Source organism: Cavia porcellus, unplaced genomic scaffold (genome assembly GCF_034190915.1).
Source record: "Cavia porcellus strain 051 isolate PalLab524CR breed Dunkin Hartley unplaced genomic scaffold, mCavPor4.1 scaffold_15, whole genome shotgun sequence".
Taxonomy (NCBI): domain Eukaryota; kingdom Metazoa; phylum Chordata; class Mammalia; order Rodentia; family Caviidae; genus Cavia; species Cavia porcellus.
This window is the reverse complement of record NW_026947498.1, coordinates 66330183-66345323: the sequence shown is the minus strand read 5'-3', so window position 1 is coordinate 66345323 and position 15141 is coordinate 66330183. Positions and strand designations below refer to the sequence as shown.

General features: G+C 44.3%; 1 protein-coding gene across 2 annotated transcripts in view; it reads left to right on the top strand.

The window, feature by feature from the left end:
• Positions 1 to 14287, top strand: part of Fstl1 (follistatin like 1) — a 49173-nt gene extending 34886 nt beyond the window's left edge. For both annotated transcript variants that reach the window (XM_063225038.1, XM_063225037.1), the window contains exons 6-11: positions 1184 to 1314; positions 5139 to 5257; positions 6163 to 6275; positions 6552 to 6662; positions 8753 to 8829; positions 11642 to 14287. In XM_063225038.1, coding sequence (XP_063081108.1) covers positions 1184 to 1314; positions 5139 to 5257; positions 6163 to 6275; positions 6552 to 6662; positions 8753 to 8829; positions 11642 to 11686 — 596 coding nt within the window. In that variant the 3' untranslated portion in view covers positions 11687 to 14287. The remainder of the gene's footprint in view (positions 1 to 1183; positions 1315 to 5138; positions 5258 to 6162; positions 6276 to 6551; positions 6663 to 8752; positions 8830 to 11641) is intronic.
• The last annotated feature ends 854 nt before the right edge of the window (positions 14288 to 15141 follow it).

Genomic DNA, 15141 nt, shown 5'->3' with positions numbered 1-15141 from the left:
GCGTCTTGGGGAAGAAATTTTTTGTAATGGAAATCTCTGTTGAGCTTATAAGATCTTTTGCATGTGTCAGAACGTGTGACCCAGAACCCACCACTCCTCGACACAGCTCAGGAAAACTGCAAAACTGCATTTTTGGGGCACTTCCAACTAAAACAGGCAGACTGTTAGTTGTTCTCCACTTCTGCTGAGCAGTGGCTACATATCAGGGACAGGAAACCAGAGTCCCCCTTCACCAGACCAACAGAACCAGGAGGCCGAGGGAAGGGGCCTCTGAAAGGGGGCAGCTGGATGTGCTAATAAGGCTTCTAAAGGTTTTCTGATAGCACAAATTAAAATCCAATCGTAATTTGTAGGCACAGGGCTGCAGATTCCTCCCATCCCTGCAGCCTCCTGGTGAGGTGGACCTCACTGTAATTACCTCACAGATGAAGAAATGCAGGCTGAGAGAGACTGAGCTTCATCACCTCACACAGCTGGAAGGGCAGAGTGCAAAACAATGCCCACATGTGCATTCCTAGCCCTGCGCGCTGCCCCCATTCCAACAAGTGTGTTGTCTGCCAGGATCTCCCCCTGCAGGGATCCCCCAGGATCTCTTCCCAGCTGCCGTCCCCTGAAGCCTGTCCCACCTGTGGCTTCCACTTGGCTTACAACAGCTGCCCAGAGCAGGGCCGTGACATGGCCCTTTATCTCATCCTTGCTTCTGTTGCATATAATAGAGGACGGTACAAGTCACATAAAATTTTAAATGGGAGAAAGTTTTGATAGATCCAGTCAGTGAAAGGGAGAAAAATCAGAAATGCAGTTATCTCAAGAATTACAATGCTATCATTTATTCATGTGCTGTCTCGGCTCATGTTGGTGATTGATTTTTTTTCCCCCTCAGCTTCCTAAAGTTAATGAAAATATGCTGTACTTTGCTGCTCTGTGTTATCCTGACTTAAGCAACAAAATCTCTGTTTCAGCATTCTCAATTTTTATAAATGTTTTAGAGACATGAATTTGACTCTAGGGTTAGACACTTCCCAATTTTGTACTCTGGGTGTGACCATCCCTTACCCGGGGTGCAATGAAGGCTAAATTTTATGACTCAGGCAGTGCCTGGACACTGAGCTTCATGGATAGTGGGTACTAGATGACACTGGGGTCACTGACACCCAGCTGACACACCTCCCTTTTCCTGCAGTCGTTTGCTATCAGGCCAACCGTGATGAGCTCCGGCGTCGCATCATTCAGTGGCTGGAAGCCGAGATCATTCCAGATGGCTGGTTCTCTAAAGGCAGCAACTACAGTGAAATCCTAGACAAGTACTTTAAGGTAATTGGCGTCATGGTTAAGACTGTTCAGTCCCAGAGAAAGAAAAATTTCCTCCTCCCATTGTCTGGCTATGAGGCATTGTTTACCTGCTTAGAGTACCTGCATGGCCTCTCATCGTAGATCATTCCACACAGATGTGAAAGTTGCTTTGTGATGTACTTGGTCAGTAGGAAGCCAGAAGTCAGCTCTGGAATCCAAACCACAAATGCTGCTCCCAGTGGACAGTTAAACCACAGATGTCTTAGAGAGACTGTCAGGAAGAAATGTGGCCATGCTCTGGCCCTTACCTTACGTGTTGCCTTACAGAGCAGAACTGCTGCTACAAAGGCCCTTCTGAGCCCACCTTGTCCCAAACCTCTTCAGCCTCTTTCCCTCGACATTTTTCTAAGTTACCATCTTGATCATTCACAGCCTGCAGAGCTTCGTCATCAGCAAGAGCTCACAGGCTGGCATTTTCAGGGCTCAGAGATTCTTTGTGAGCCTCCACCATGCTGTGGCTCCTCCTATCTAGTGGAGGAGACAGAGTTCCAGTGGAAGCCAGGAGAGCTGCTGCTTTCAAACAGGAAAGCAAAGGAGGAAATGATGTAAGATCTTTCTGAAAGTTTGACAGTTGTAGAAGAATCAGTTGAGGGCGTACTGTTCTAGATGGTGACGAGAACATATGCACATTCATGGGAATACTCAGATAAGCACTCAGAAGTGCTGACAAATGAACAGTCACATGCTACAGGTTGGACAGTGCCACACAGAGACACATGCTACATACATGCATTCAGACACCCACATTTCCATAGGTCCCCCATCATTTTCAGACACAGCTCTAGACCCATGCCTCAGATGCTCCTCCCAAGGCTGTGCTCCCCGTGCCTCCTTCCAGGCCGTGCTGTCCCAGACACCTGAGGGACTTCTTGGCAACCCCAAGGCCATTGTGTGTTCTCAATACCAGTCTTTTTGGTCTACGAATTCTTCTAACTGGTTTTGTGGATCCCACAGAGGAATACTGATCCAAATCAGTATTTTATCCCAAGATAAAAGGAATTTTGGTTGCTGAAGATTTCTATTGTGCTGATGTTTTTAGACAAAGTTTAGAGAAACTGTGACAGAGCTGAAATCTCTGGATTCCACATTGTTGAGATTTGACTGAATGAGAGAGCACAAGTCTACTCACTCTGTCCTGTTTCAGTCACTCCCACAGGGCAGCCCTTGTCTGAGGGCAGTTCCTCTTCTATAGAAAAACATAGCACTTCGCTGGGCAGGAGCTGGATAGGAACAAAAACTAATTTAAAGCCATGTTTTCCAATACCGAGTGTGTGGTACTGCAGGGCCTGTTATGAGCAGAGACTTGTCCCTGTAATTAGAGCTTGGAGCTGTGGGGCCACTTGGGACCTTGTGTCCATTTGTAGCAGTCCTTTGGTGGCACCCAGCCTTGGGCATCTTTGACACCTGGTTTTCGGCTTGATTTCCAGGCACCCGGGCCACACTCGCCTCGATACCTCCCAGTAGGTCCTTTTCTAACTAGTTCCATTAATATCTTCCTCTGGACCCAGTAGGTCCTTTAGTGAGAGAGCTGAGCTCTCCAGGAGACTCTTCATGAACTACTAACTACCTAGTGACTTGTGCTCCAACCAAGTTGACATTCCTTACACCAAAATAGTGGAAAAGCAAATCTAATTAGAATGTGGATATGGCCAAAATCTGCCTTTCACCTCAGCCAGTGATTTAGGCCCTATTTCTTAGGTAAAGCATAACAGAATAAAGAAGAGGAAAGGCCCTGGAAGAGCCTTTCATGTCACACCAGGTGGCAGACTCCTGGAGACCAGACTGACACTGGAGCCAGCCTTTTATTCCCCTTACACTGGTGTCACCTACTGCGTCGTCCCAGCTACTGTGTGTGAGTGCTGGGGTTCAGCCCATCTCTAAACAGTTTCCAGACTTACAACAGTGAGCCTCAGCCATCCAGCCTCAACCAACCATCCATTCTGCCTCACCACAACCCTGCAGTTACATAGAAGGAAAACGTTGTCTCAGATAGAGAGTTGGGGAAGAAAGGGGTACAGAAGTGCTGTCTTTGTGACTGGCTGGTTGAAACAGGTTGAGTGAATGAGGTTGGATTACCATCCAAGATCAAGACTGTGCAGGCATTTCCTGCTGTTTCTGGGGGAAGTACCAGGCTTCTGGGCTTGTGTGGATTCCACATGGAGTTCTGTCCTGAATAGCTCCAACTTCACCCTGCTAAGAGAAGACTGCAAGCAGGCTAGGATGCCCCCTCATCTTACAGCCATCATTTGGGCCCTGATGTTACAAGTGTGCACACAAGCACTCCCTTTGAGAGCCACCTTGTTGGCTACAATGGCTAAGCTCAAGGTGCCCACATGGGCCCTCCACAGTGGGTCTGCAGCCAGGGCAGGACTAAGCCCTTCCCTACACTCTGTCACGAGGCCCTGGTGATGTTGGGGTTCTCTAAGGGTTGTTTTTGTTGACCTCGACGTGCAACATTTGGAATCAAGAAAATCCTTTGCTCCTAACAATGCCTGCTGGCCAAGCTGACTTATTTACTCTCCTTTAATTAACCAAGACCTCACAAGGCAACCCTTAGGGAAATTTCCTCAGGGCAAATGCACAGTGAATAAGGAGTATGTGAAACTGTGTCTGGGAATTGGGACAAGAATAATAAATAGGTTCTAGCCAAGGGTCTAGTAGCTGTTTTATATATATATCTGTGTGTGGCCTGGAAAGTTTTGCATGCAAATGACAGTGATAAGAGTCTACAGGTACATTTTCCCTCCTACCTAGAAACCCAGGGCCTATGTTTCTCCCAAAATCCCTTGCACCATCTGGAGAGTCACCTTAAAAGTAGCAGTGGGGTGCTGACCATTTCCCAGGCAGCCTAGGGAAAGAATTTGGGAGCCAGAGAAAGATATTAATGGAACTAGTTAGAAAAGCAACAGTGTCCAACTTGGCATTGGACTAGAGTCTTGAAAGTGACACCCCTCCTTCCTGCACCTAAAGCTTCAGCATCAGGAATGGTACCAGGTGGCTGAGGTCTCTGTTTAGGACCTTGCTGTGGAGAGCACAGTGCCTGAGCTCCTCACACTCTTACCTCATGTCCAAGGGATGTTGGGTGAGCCATCAGGATAGCCTGCATGGGGATGTCTGAGGACCAGTGCACACATCTACAGGGGGACCACAGCACAGAGCTGAGGGACAGGGACTTTGCAGCCGCCCTGCCCACAGCTTACTGACTTGGTGCTTGTGCCTGTGAGTTCTCACTCATGCGGTAGGTTCCCCAGACCAGTGTGAAACTTAAGCCCTGAGTTAAGTACAAGGAAGCTACTAATGAAACAGCAAGACAGAATTGTGCAACTCCCAAGGGAATCTTGGAGATCGCCTATATTGCTGCTCCTTGTTAGAAGCACACATCCTGGGCTTCATGAGATTCTGGTTCATGGCTTATGAATTTATACTCATGTTACATGTGAGTGACAGTTCGGGCAAGGGCTGGGGGCTGGTTTGAACCCCTGAATATAGATGAGAATATCTGCAAGGTAGTGTCAGGGATAGGCCACAGAGTGCTGTTGGATACCCTGGCCTCTGGGGCAATTTGGAACCCATCCAACTGCACCTCACCAGCAGGAACTCGATTGAGTCCCCAGGCACTGTGTGACTCACTCGTCTCAGGGTACTGGTGCTTTCTTCAGATGCTGGGCAGCTACAGCTTTGGTTACTCAGCTCTTTGAGACCGGGCCAGGGAGGGCTGAAATAGGTCCCAGGATGGTGGAGATCTTACAACACAGTTTTGAAAGCTCTCTTAATCCCCTTCCTAGCACTTTGATAATGGTGACTCGCGCCTGGACTCCAGTGAATTCCTGAAATTTGTGGAGCAGAATGAAACTGCCATCAACATCACCACCTATGCAGACCAGGAGAACAACAAGCTGCTACGGTGAGAGGAGGGAGGCTCAGGATGTAGACCGTGGGGAAAGAATGCGTGGGAGAATTTGAGGCCCTCTCAGTGCTACCCAGACACCAGGGCCGCTGTGAAATAATAGGAGGAAATGTAAATTCTCTCTTATTCTATGCTGTGAGCATGATAGACTAATATATTGAGCAACACTGATTATGATCAAGTAACTACCCTTTTGGCCAAAACATGTAAGGAAGAAGAAGTCATTTTAAAATTGCTGATCAAGGTCACATCAGAAAAAACTGGTTTCTGAGTGATATGGGTGTATTTTACCGGTTAATTTTCTGAAGGAATACATTGACCCATTATCTAATAGTAGCTTCAATAATAGCTTCAATTCTGATTTTAAGATAATCAGTATGGTCTCATGTATACATCTCTAATTGATACAAATACATATCCTTCCCCTTTTCTGCTATTATTGTAGATAATAAAAATTAACCCATAAGAAACTTCTAGTATGGACCCAGTGTGTAGATAGAATTAAAAATAGGAAAAGCAACTGACTTTTGTTCAAAAGATTTTTCTGGTCTGATTCATTGCACAGTTACATGTAGGAAAGGCCTTCACTAGAGAAAGGTGTGCAGGTGGTGAAAGCATTTGTCAGTAAAAGCTGTCCATAAAACTTTCATCATTGTAGGGGAACATTTGAACAGCTTAAGTGATACTGACATCTAGTTTAATAAACTGACGGTTACAGATGCTCAGGGGAGTTGGGGTGGATAATGGTTGTAACAGATCAATGCCGAGGGACAAGTTTTCAGAGAATAGTCACTTTCGTGGCCTCCAGGAGTTCCTGGCTGTATCTAAGACTGATGCTTCCTTTCTCCAGAGAGAAGCTGAGGTCTAGCTGACACATTCCCTCTCTCCCCGTTTTATTTCAGGGGACTGTGTGTTGATGCTCTCATTGAACTGTCTGATGAAAACGCTGATTGGAAACTCAGCTTCCAAGAATTCCTCAAGTGCCTCAATCCATCCTTCAACCCTCCTGAGAAGAGTAAGCTTAATCTAGAAATCCAGAGTTGTTGGGCAGAGAGGCATTTGGGGGGCCAAAATGGAGATGATTGGAAGAACTCTACAGGGCTGGCTGCCAATTCTGCTCCCGTGATTATAGACTAAGCATGCAGTCCGTCTGCGGCATGGTGAAGTTAAGGTCTAAGTCTTTATTTTGATGGGAGCATTTACTTAGCCACAGTGTCTCTGGGGAAAGAGAAGGTGCACAAACTGTTTCAGCCTAACAGCCAAATTGTTACCCTTCTTTCTGGCCCCACAGAATGTGCTCTGGAGGATGAAACGTACGCAGATGGAGCTGAGACTGAGGTGGACTGTAACCGCTGTGTCTGTGCCTGTGGAAACTGGGTGTGCACAGCCCTGACCTGTGATGGTGAGCTGTACCTCAGACAGAAGGAGCAGTGGGGTCAAGAGCCGCATGAGAAGTCAGCTTGGGGACAATGGGGAGGATAGTGGTACTGGGGCACAACGAGCCCAGGAAACAAGTGGCAGACCTAGGCTTTGAGTGTCAAGGGTCACATGGCAGGCAAAGTGCTTGTTCCCGATGTACAAGTTTGAAAATCACTCCAGTGGCTTCAAACAGGAGAGGATTAAGGCCAGGAGCATGAATAAATGTTGCTGTCAGACTGGAATGATGATACAGGGAAAGCAAACTGTGATTTATATTACCCCAGATGGTGCTACCCTGGGGTAATATAAGCACATCTTGATGTGTAAGCCATGGATTTAAGAGGAAGCTCATACCTGAAAGCAGACTAGGCTTGGACCAAAAATTCCAAAGGGAAGAAAAGTATGTGAGATCTGAAGCCAGATGGAGACTGGGCTTAGTCATTATGACCTTTAGAAAATACTGTGTGTGAAAGACTCAGGTGGTTGGAAGACAGAATGACTCTACCTTGTCTTACCTGGCAGAAAAAAGGATAAATGCCTGTGAACAGTCTTTAACTTAACAGAATTAGAGTTTGGGATATGGGACAGAAGCTAAACGGTATCTTGGTACTCTTTTGAGTCCTGAGCTACAGAGAAGCCAAAGATTAGTAGAGACTTAGATGAGGCTACACATACACTAGCTACTGAAGCCACCAGAGAATATCTTGGGACAGTGGCTCAGCCTGTCTTGACCAGGAATCACTTTATGTTCATCTTTTTCAAGCTCCCTCCAGTGTCTATCCACAACTGCTCCTGATCTGGCTTCATAAAAGTAGCACTCTGTTTCTAAGACACCGTAGTTGGTGCATAGCAGATTCATAGAATCCTAAGCATGACCATCTGCAAATGTTGCATCAGACAGAATCCAAATTTTCACTGCGTAGATACTGCCTGTTTCCATTGACACAGAGCTCTAGATTTCCCTGTCTGCTTCCCTCTCTCCTTTCTTCCCTTATTCACAAGAAGGCTGGAGTTCAGAGTTCTGTACATATATATATACAACAATCCAGGACCCAGGGGTGTAGCTTAGTGACAAAATGCTTGCCTAGCATGCTTGAGGCCCTAGGTTCTAATCCAACACTGAAAGGAAAAAAAAAAACAAGTAATACAGATGGTACCCTGAGGCCTCAGCACATCTTAGTGTGTAGACCTTGAATTTAGAGGAAGTTGTAGAGGCTCATATGTGAAAGCAGTCTAGGCTTAGACCACAAACACCAAAGGGAAGAAAACACCTGAGATCTAAAGCCAGATGGCGCATAGGCCAAGGGAAACTTGTGAGGGACAGATCGATGCTGATGTCTAGTCTTTACTTATGGTAAATGTTGTGTTTGAAAACACACGGATTCCTGGGCACCGTCCCAAACTTTCTGAATTAGAATCTGCAAAAAGAAGAGCTAGAGAACCTGTATAGTTTTAGTGGTATTAGTGGGAAACATTGCTAGATGTCATGGTTATCAATCCTGGCTACACGTCAGAGTCACCTAGAGATCCTTTAAAAAAAAACCAGATGTCCAGGATTTCCTAAAGTAGACTCCACAAAGGTGAAAATTAAGTAACTGTGTTTGTTTGTTTGCTGTGCTAGGGATCAAAGCCAGGGCTTTGCACATGCTATGCAAGTCCTCTGCCCCTGAGTTACATCCTGACCAGGAATTGCATTTTAAAATGTTCTCTAGGATATTTTGAGGTCATGGGAGTGGTGGAGACTCACTGCCCCAGAAAAATTGGCTGAGTCAGGACACAAATTCTCTGCATGACTTTTTCTATAGAGCCATGCTGAGCAGTTGAAGGAGACCTTAGGAATAAGAGACCAGAGAAGAGTTGGGGTAGCCTGCTTGGTCACAGTCTGTTACCCTTTGGTGTTAGTTGCATAGGGCCCTTAATGCCTTTATATTCAGGGACATGTAGGTGTGGGTGATGTACCTCTCCTCCCATAGGTTAAATGGGAGATGACTTAGGATCTATACAGCCAAGCTAGTTGGGTCCCTCTTGACTTAACATAGCCACCACTACTCTGAGCTTTGGTTCTTCTTGCAGGAAAGAATCAGAAGGGGGCCCAGACCCAAACAGAGGAAGAAATGACCCGATATGTCCAAGAGCTTCAAAAGCACCAGGTGAGTGACAGCCACCATGATGGTTCAGCTATTGCTGCTGCCACCAGGCCTTTACACCACTCAGATGCTTCCAGTGCTCCAGAGACCAAAGAGACATACTTAGTTCTATGCAGTAGATCCTGAATGATACCGCCTATGGAGCTGTAGCCCAGCCCCACAGTTCCCAGCAGATGTAGGTTATAGCTGGGTAAGTGACTACATAAATAGGATTCAGCCAGTGGAAGTTTACAACTGAGCATGATCAGAGAAGTATTAGTATTAATGTTTCCTGTTGTGACCTGTACTCAAATTCAAAGATCACGTACTTCCTGAGAGCATAATTTGCATGTGACTGTGCCCTTGTATGTGGCACAGGGCCAGGTATACAGTCTGCACTCAAGAGAAGGGGAAATGAGTGGACTTGAACCACCGTATAAGGAATTAAAGACAGATGTGCATCAGGCTAGAAAATAATGTGTGACTGACAAAGCTTCACCTTCCTAGAGGCCCAAGAAGATTCTGAGAGTTGTGTTCAGTCTTTCTGTCATTAAATTGAAGCCCGCCTTGAGGAAAGGTTCCTTATCAAAATAGAGACACACTGACGTATTGTGACAATATTTGATCTTAGTCCAGCCACTGACTTATCATGTAGCATTAACTCAATCTTAGACCATACTTTACATACTTGTATACCAGGTCTGGTAGCAAAAGCTTTCTCCCGGAGATACAAGTTTTTAGAGAATTTAATAATTACAAGAGCTGCTAAGCTCATGAGATAGCAATTATTATTAATTAGTGCCCGTATTGGTTGATCATTCTTTAAATGCATTTGGTCCTTACTGATCACGTAGAAATCTTACTTGTTTAAGCAGAAACTTCTAGTCTTCTCCATTTCATCAGTCTTGAGTGTCCAATGAGCATAACCCCATGACACAGAAGGGGAATAAAACTTTGCAGGAATTCCTTTACCTGAGGGTGGAGAAATTATAGTGGAGCAACAGTGAACAGTGAATGCCAGTAGTTCACATTTGTAGGTTTATCTGTCTTAGGGGAGTTTACTTGGAAGCAGAGACTCAAGTAGAGACAGTTTATTTGGGAGCCAATCCCAGGAAACAGCAGGAGAGGAGTAGGAAAATGTGTCCAGGAAGGAAGCAATAAAGAGCATGTTTGGACATGGTACCAGGATGGGCACACACAGCATAATCCTGTGGGGAGTTCTGGAAACAGTTATAGAGCTCAAAGGGGGAGGGAGCTAGGGGATCACTATAAAACCTCCGTTAGTGACTGTCTGAGGATTGCTACCAGGAGACATTAATTCCCTAGCATTTCTGGCCATCACCATGTGTGGACAGGATGGGTCCTCAAAGCCAGTGAAAGCCCTTAGGATAGCAGTAGGAAGGCCAGTGTTCACTGAACTGAACCAGTCATGTCTGCTGGAGTACCAGCCCCTGTTGTCAGTGTTTTTCCTTTTTTTAAATTAAGGTATAATTCACAGACTATAAAATCACCCTTTTAATGAATTCCATCCAGTTAGTATATGGTAAGAGTGTTATAAATCAGGTATGGTGGTGCACATCTGTAATCTCTGCACTTGGGAGACAGAGGCAAGAGGATAACCATCAGCTCAAGGCCGGCCCTGGTTACATATAGCAAGACCCTATCTCCGACAACAAAAACAAAAATGTGTTGGCTGTTACCACTAATCCCAGAACATTTTCAGCATTCCACAGAAAAATGGCATTAGAAGTCACTTTCTTCTGCCCTGGCAACCACTAATCTATTTTCCCTATTTATGCACTTGCCTATTCTACACATTTTGTGTAAATGAAATCATACTAGGTATGGCCTTTTCTGTCTGACTTTTTGCACTGAGCATAACGTGTTCAAGATTCATCCTTGTAACATGAATCGGTATTTCATTTCTCTATGGCTCAGTAGTATTTCATGGCATGGATATAACACACTTTACGTATTCACTCATCATTCAATAAGTGTTCAGTTTGTTTCAGTTTCTTGGTTGCAAGAAATAATGCTGCACTGAATACTACTATACATGTTTGTGTGTGGGCCTGTATTCTTAGAAATGGAACTCATGAGCCAGATGGTAACTCCATGTTTAAATTCACATCCATGCCAAAATTTGTCGTTATTTCTGTATCTAGTTGTTCCAGTTGATGTGAAGTGGAACCTTTTTGAGGCTTTGATTTATATTGCCTAATGTGGATGGTATTAGACATTTTTGTTGGCCTTTTTTTTTTGTGCCAGGGATCAAACTCATGACCTTGCACTTGCCAGGCAGGCGCTTATGCCACTGAGCTAAATCCCCGATCCCTATTGGCCCTTTTTGTATCCTTTTTGGAGGACAGTTTCAGGCTCTGCTGTAACAGTTCACCTCTTATTACCCTCGGATTGTAGTAGAAGATGTGGAGACACAGGAGGTTTCACAACTTGCCCAAAGTCACTAAGAAAGTAGCACTTCCAAATTTAAACTGAAGCAGTCTGCCTGGAACCCAGTGGTCTTAATTCTCTAGGTCTTGTTTGAGTCACAACATCCTGTATAATTTCCAGTTTGTATCCTTTCTTTATCCCTGAGGTGGAAATCATACTAATCAGTTTGTTTCATAGGAGTTCCGATGAGATTGCTTCATAATGTAGTAAACAGCCCCTGTGGCATCCTGTCCTGAAAAGGATGTGCTCCTTGCCCTTAAGGTGCTCAGCCATCCACAGAGGAGCTGGAGAAGTAAACAACTGATGTTCAGCATCAACATTCATCTGCCGGTGCACTGTATTGTTAAGTATTTCCATGATGATTATTTTCTTTCGCATTTCAAAGGACACAGCTGTAAAAACCAAGAGGGTGAGCGCCAAAGAAGTCTAAGAGGCACACAGGAAGAGTGTCTGGAGTGCAGCACCTTCTCTTCCCCTCAGCGCGGAGTCCAGTATACCAAGTGTCTGCCACAATCACCAAATCACCAGTATTTGCTTGTATAGCAACAGATTTCACTTTGTTTATTTGTTTTGCAATAATGGGGTAGCTGGTAGGAGGGGATGGGCCATGGCCTTCATTTCTAGGAGAGCTTTGAGAAAAACTGTAAATGATGCTCTGGGGCTGGAGGCAAGTAAGGAAGCTGCATCGGTTTAGGAGAGGGCAGACCCAGAGACGAAGCCGCTCTGCAGTCCCAGCAGCTGTGAGCAGCTGTAGGGCATGAATGCAATGCCAGAAGGCTGGGCAGGGAGTCCCCGGAGAAGGGAAGGGAAGGCTCAGACCCAGATATGACGCCTCTCTGAGGTCACGGACCACATTCTGCTTCCGACCTTGTTGTCACTGCTGTCAGCATGGCAGATGCCCAACATTTGCTTCTCCTCTTGGTCCTGGCCACTTCCTCTAGACACAACCATCCTGCTAGTGACCCCCATCCCTGAGACTTGGATGGAGTTTCCAAGAGGGTGTGCCCAAATGATGCAGATACTTGGATACTTTGAGCCCTATAGAGATCTAACCAAACTTTTAAAGTATGTGTTACCAAAGGTGCTACTTCTCTGTAAAACACTTCTTTTCTTTTTTGGTAAGTTGACTTTGTTTTTCGATTATTATCATTATACTGTTGTGGTTTTATGTTGTATTTTCTTGACTAGGTATTAAGCTTTTATAATTATTTTTTCAGTAGTTCTACCATTTCTGAGGTGGAGAGTTTGGAGTTCTTCCTGATGCAGGGATCTCTATAATCCAGACACCCCTGAGCCTCCCACAGGCTAGACTAGATGCAACCCAAAGTGACCCCTTGGTTTCTAGCAGGGCAGCTGTGTGCCAAGGGGGGAGCGAGGACTTGGACAGAAGCCAGAGGAAGAGGAAGCATTTCTTGTAAGACTTCCTTCAAGAGCTGAGAAGTTAAGTTGTGCTCATTTACTCTGAGATGGTCAGTTAAATCACTGTTCCAAAGGATGGAGGCTTAGCATGTCGCAGCCTAGCAATCTGCTCATTGATCTGCCAGTAACGTTGGCAGAGTGATTTTAAGCAGTGAAATGCATTAAACTTTTGATTTGATAAATTATAAATTTTGTGATTCTGGCAGTTTTCCACAGGATGACAGGTTCCTGTGAATTTTGTCCTTCTCCTTAGGATAAATGAAACTTTATTATAATAAGAAAAGTCATGTAGCCGAAAAATAAGATAGCCAAGTTTAACCTCAGTCTGAGTGAGCTTTTGTGCTGATATTGGAGGCCTTGCTGGGAAAGCCAGCCCAAGAGAGGGTGAGGGAACCATGCATGTCTTCAACCATACATGTCATGTGCAACTAGTTGGTGGCTGAAAGACCTTTCTCTTTAGCACTGAGGCCAAAAGAAAGTTTCAGATTCAAGAGGAGTAAACAATGGAGACTGAGTCTGTAAACTGAGCCATGGACAAGTTAGTTATTTGCAATTATACTCGTGTCTTTTGGCTCCTGATCATTAAAAGTCATTACCATGTTTCAGATACATTTGTCATAACAAAGATCAAAAACTTGATTTCACTTGGAAAAATCAAGATACAGATCTTCAAAGAGAAAGTATTTAGATGGTACTGCACAGACAACAGAAATTTGTGCCAGAAAAGGAATTCCTTCTAGTTTTCCTGGTTCTCATCTGAATGGAGAAAACTTCACTTTGGTTAGTTAGAATTCTGAACTTTTATGTATCATCCTATTTTTAAGAAGCTCTCTTTGAACCCGTGTGCAGTCTGAAATGCAGCTCCCTGTCCAAGTGCCTTGGAGAACCCACAGCAGCATGCCTTAATCAAAGGAAGTTTTGCCAGCTCTTGGACACCATGGGAGAGGGCAAGAGTACCAGTTTGTTGAAAGCAAGAAGCTACAATGTCTTTTCACTGGTCACATTTAGAACAGCAATTACCATCCAAGACTCTGTCCCACCCTGCAACACTGAATTCCCAAGAGCAGAGCCACATTCCTCTTGAGTCTGCTGCTTCTGTGTAAATAGGGCAGCTGCTGCCTGCACCATAGGATCAAGTGATATGAGGGCCATTCATGGAAAGCTGCTAAATAGCCTAGTTTAGGGAGTTTTGCATAGAGCTTTGCATGGAGCAAACAAGCACGATTAAATCAGGTTCAGTTCCTTTAGCTTTTGAAAATCATATAGGACATAGACCGTGAACTTCCTAGGCTTTCTCTATGTGTATGGTTTTATAAACATACAGTGTCTGTTCAGATCCAGGGTCCATGGAAACCTTCTGGATACTATTACTATTTTTGAAAAACAGGGCTCCTCCACCTGCTAATAAGTGCATCTGAACCAGTCTGAATGTCTTTACATCTATGGTTTAAATAGTCACACTTCAGGAAACAATTTGAACAGGTTTCTATGACCTGTGTGTTTGAAAAAATATTATCTGTATTTAGTATGCTTCCATACTGCATTTAACTTGTTTTTGTAACTCCTGATTTTTTTGGTTACTATTGATAAATAAAATAAAATGAGACTTTTATTTGTTTTCTTCCCTACTTCGAATTAAGACAAAATAAATGTAAGACCATTAAATATTTACCTCACAAAGTGGATCTGAGTTTCAGTAGCCTTAACAGGAGCTGAAGGGTTTCTCTTGCAGTCAGTTTCTTTAAAGGATCACAGATGGTGATTCTAGAGCAGGACATTATCAGAAGTTAGGAAATGTCTTAATCGATTCAGGTAGCTATAACAAAATAGTTCACACTGTAATTAATGAGCAATTTATTCCTCATGGACTAGAGGTTGTAAAGTCTAAAATCAAGGCACTAGCAGACTTGGCTAGTTTCAAGATGATGCATTCTTGTTGCATCCTTGTGGCAAAAGGCCTGAACAAGCTCTGATAGGCCTCTTAATCAGAAGCCCTCAATCCCATTCGTGATAGAGCTCTTTTGACCTAATCGGTTCCACAAAGCTTTAACAAAGCAAAGAGCATTCCTAAATTGGGAAGTTAAACTAAAATGATTCCAAGAACCATCATAGGTCTTACAAGACTACACTGGCTACCAGTGAAGCCAGCTACAGGTCAGCTTTGTGAGGAAACCATACTCAAGAAGGTGGCACAGGGAATGTGGAATTATTGCCAGAAATGGGACTTTTCCTTGATACATATGACCTATTAGGACAAGCATTTCCAACTGAACCAAAGGATAATTGGTTCACTTGCATTGTTCAGATGCGTGGACATTGCTTTCTTTTCAACTTGCCATTTTTATGGATATCATGTATTTCCTACCACCACTAATTATGTCTTCCAAAAGAACACATTATAGTTGATGAGGTTTCTTAATACTAGAAATATGTGTAGAACTATTTCCTTGAAATTATGGTCAGGTC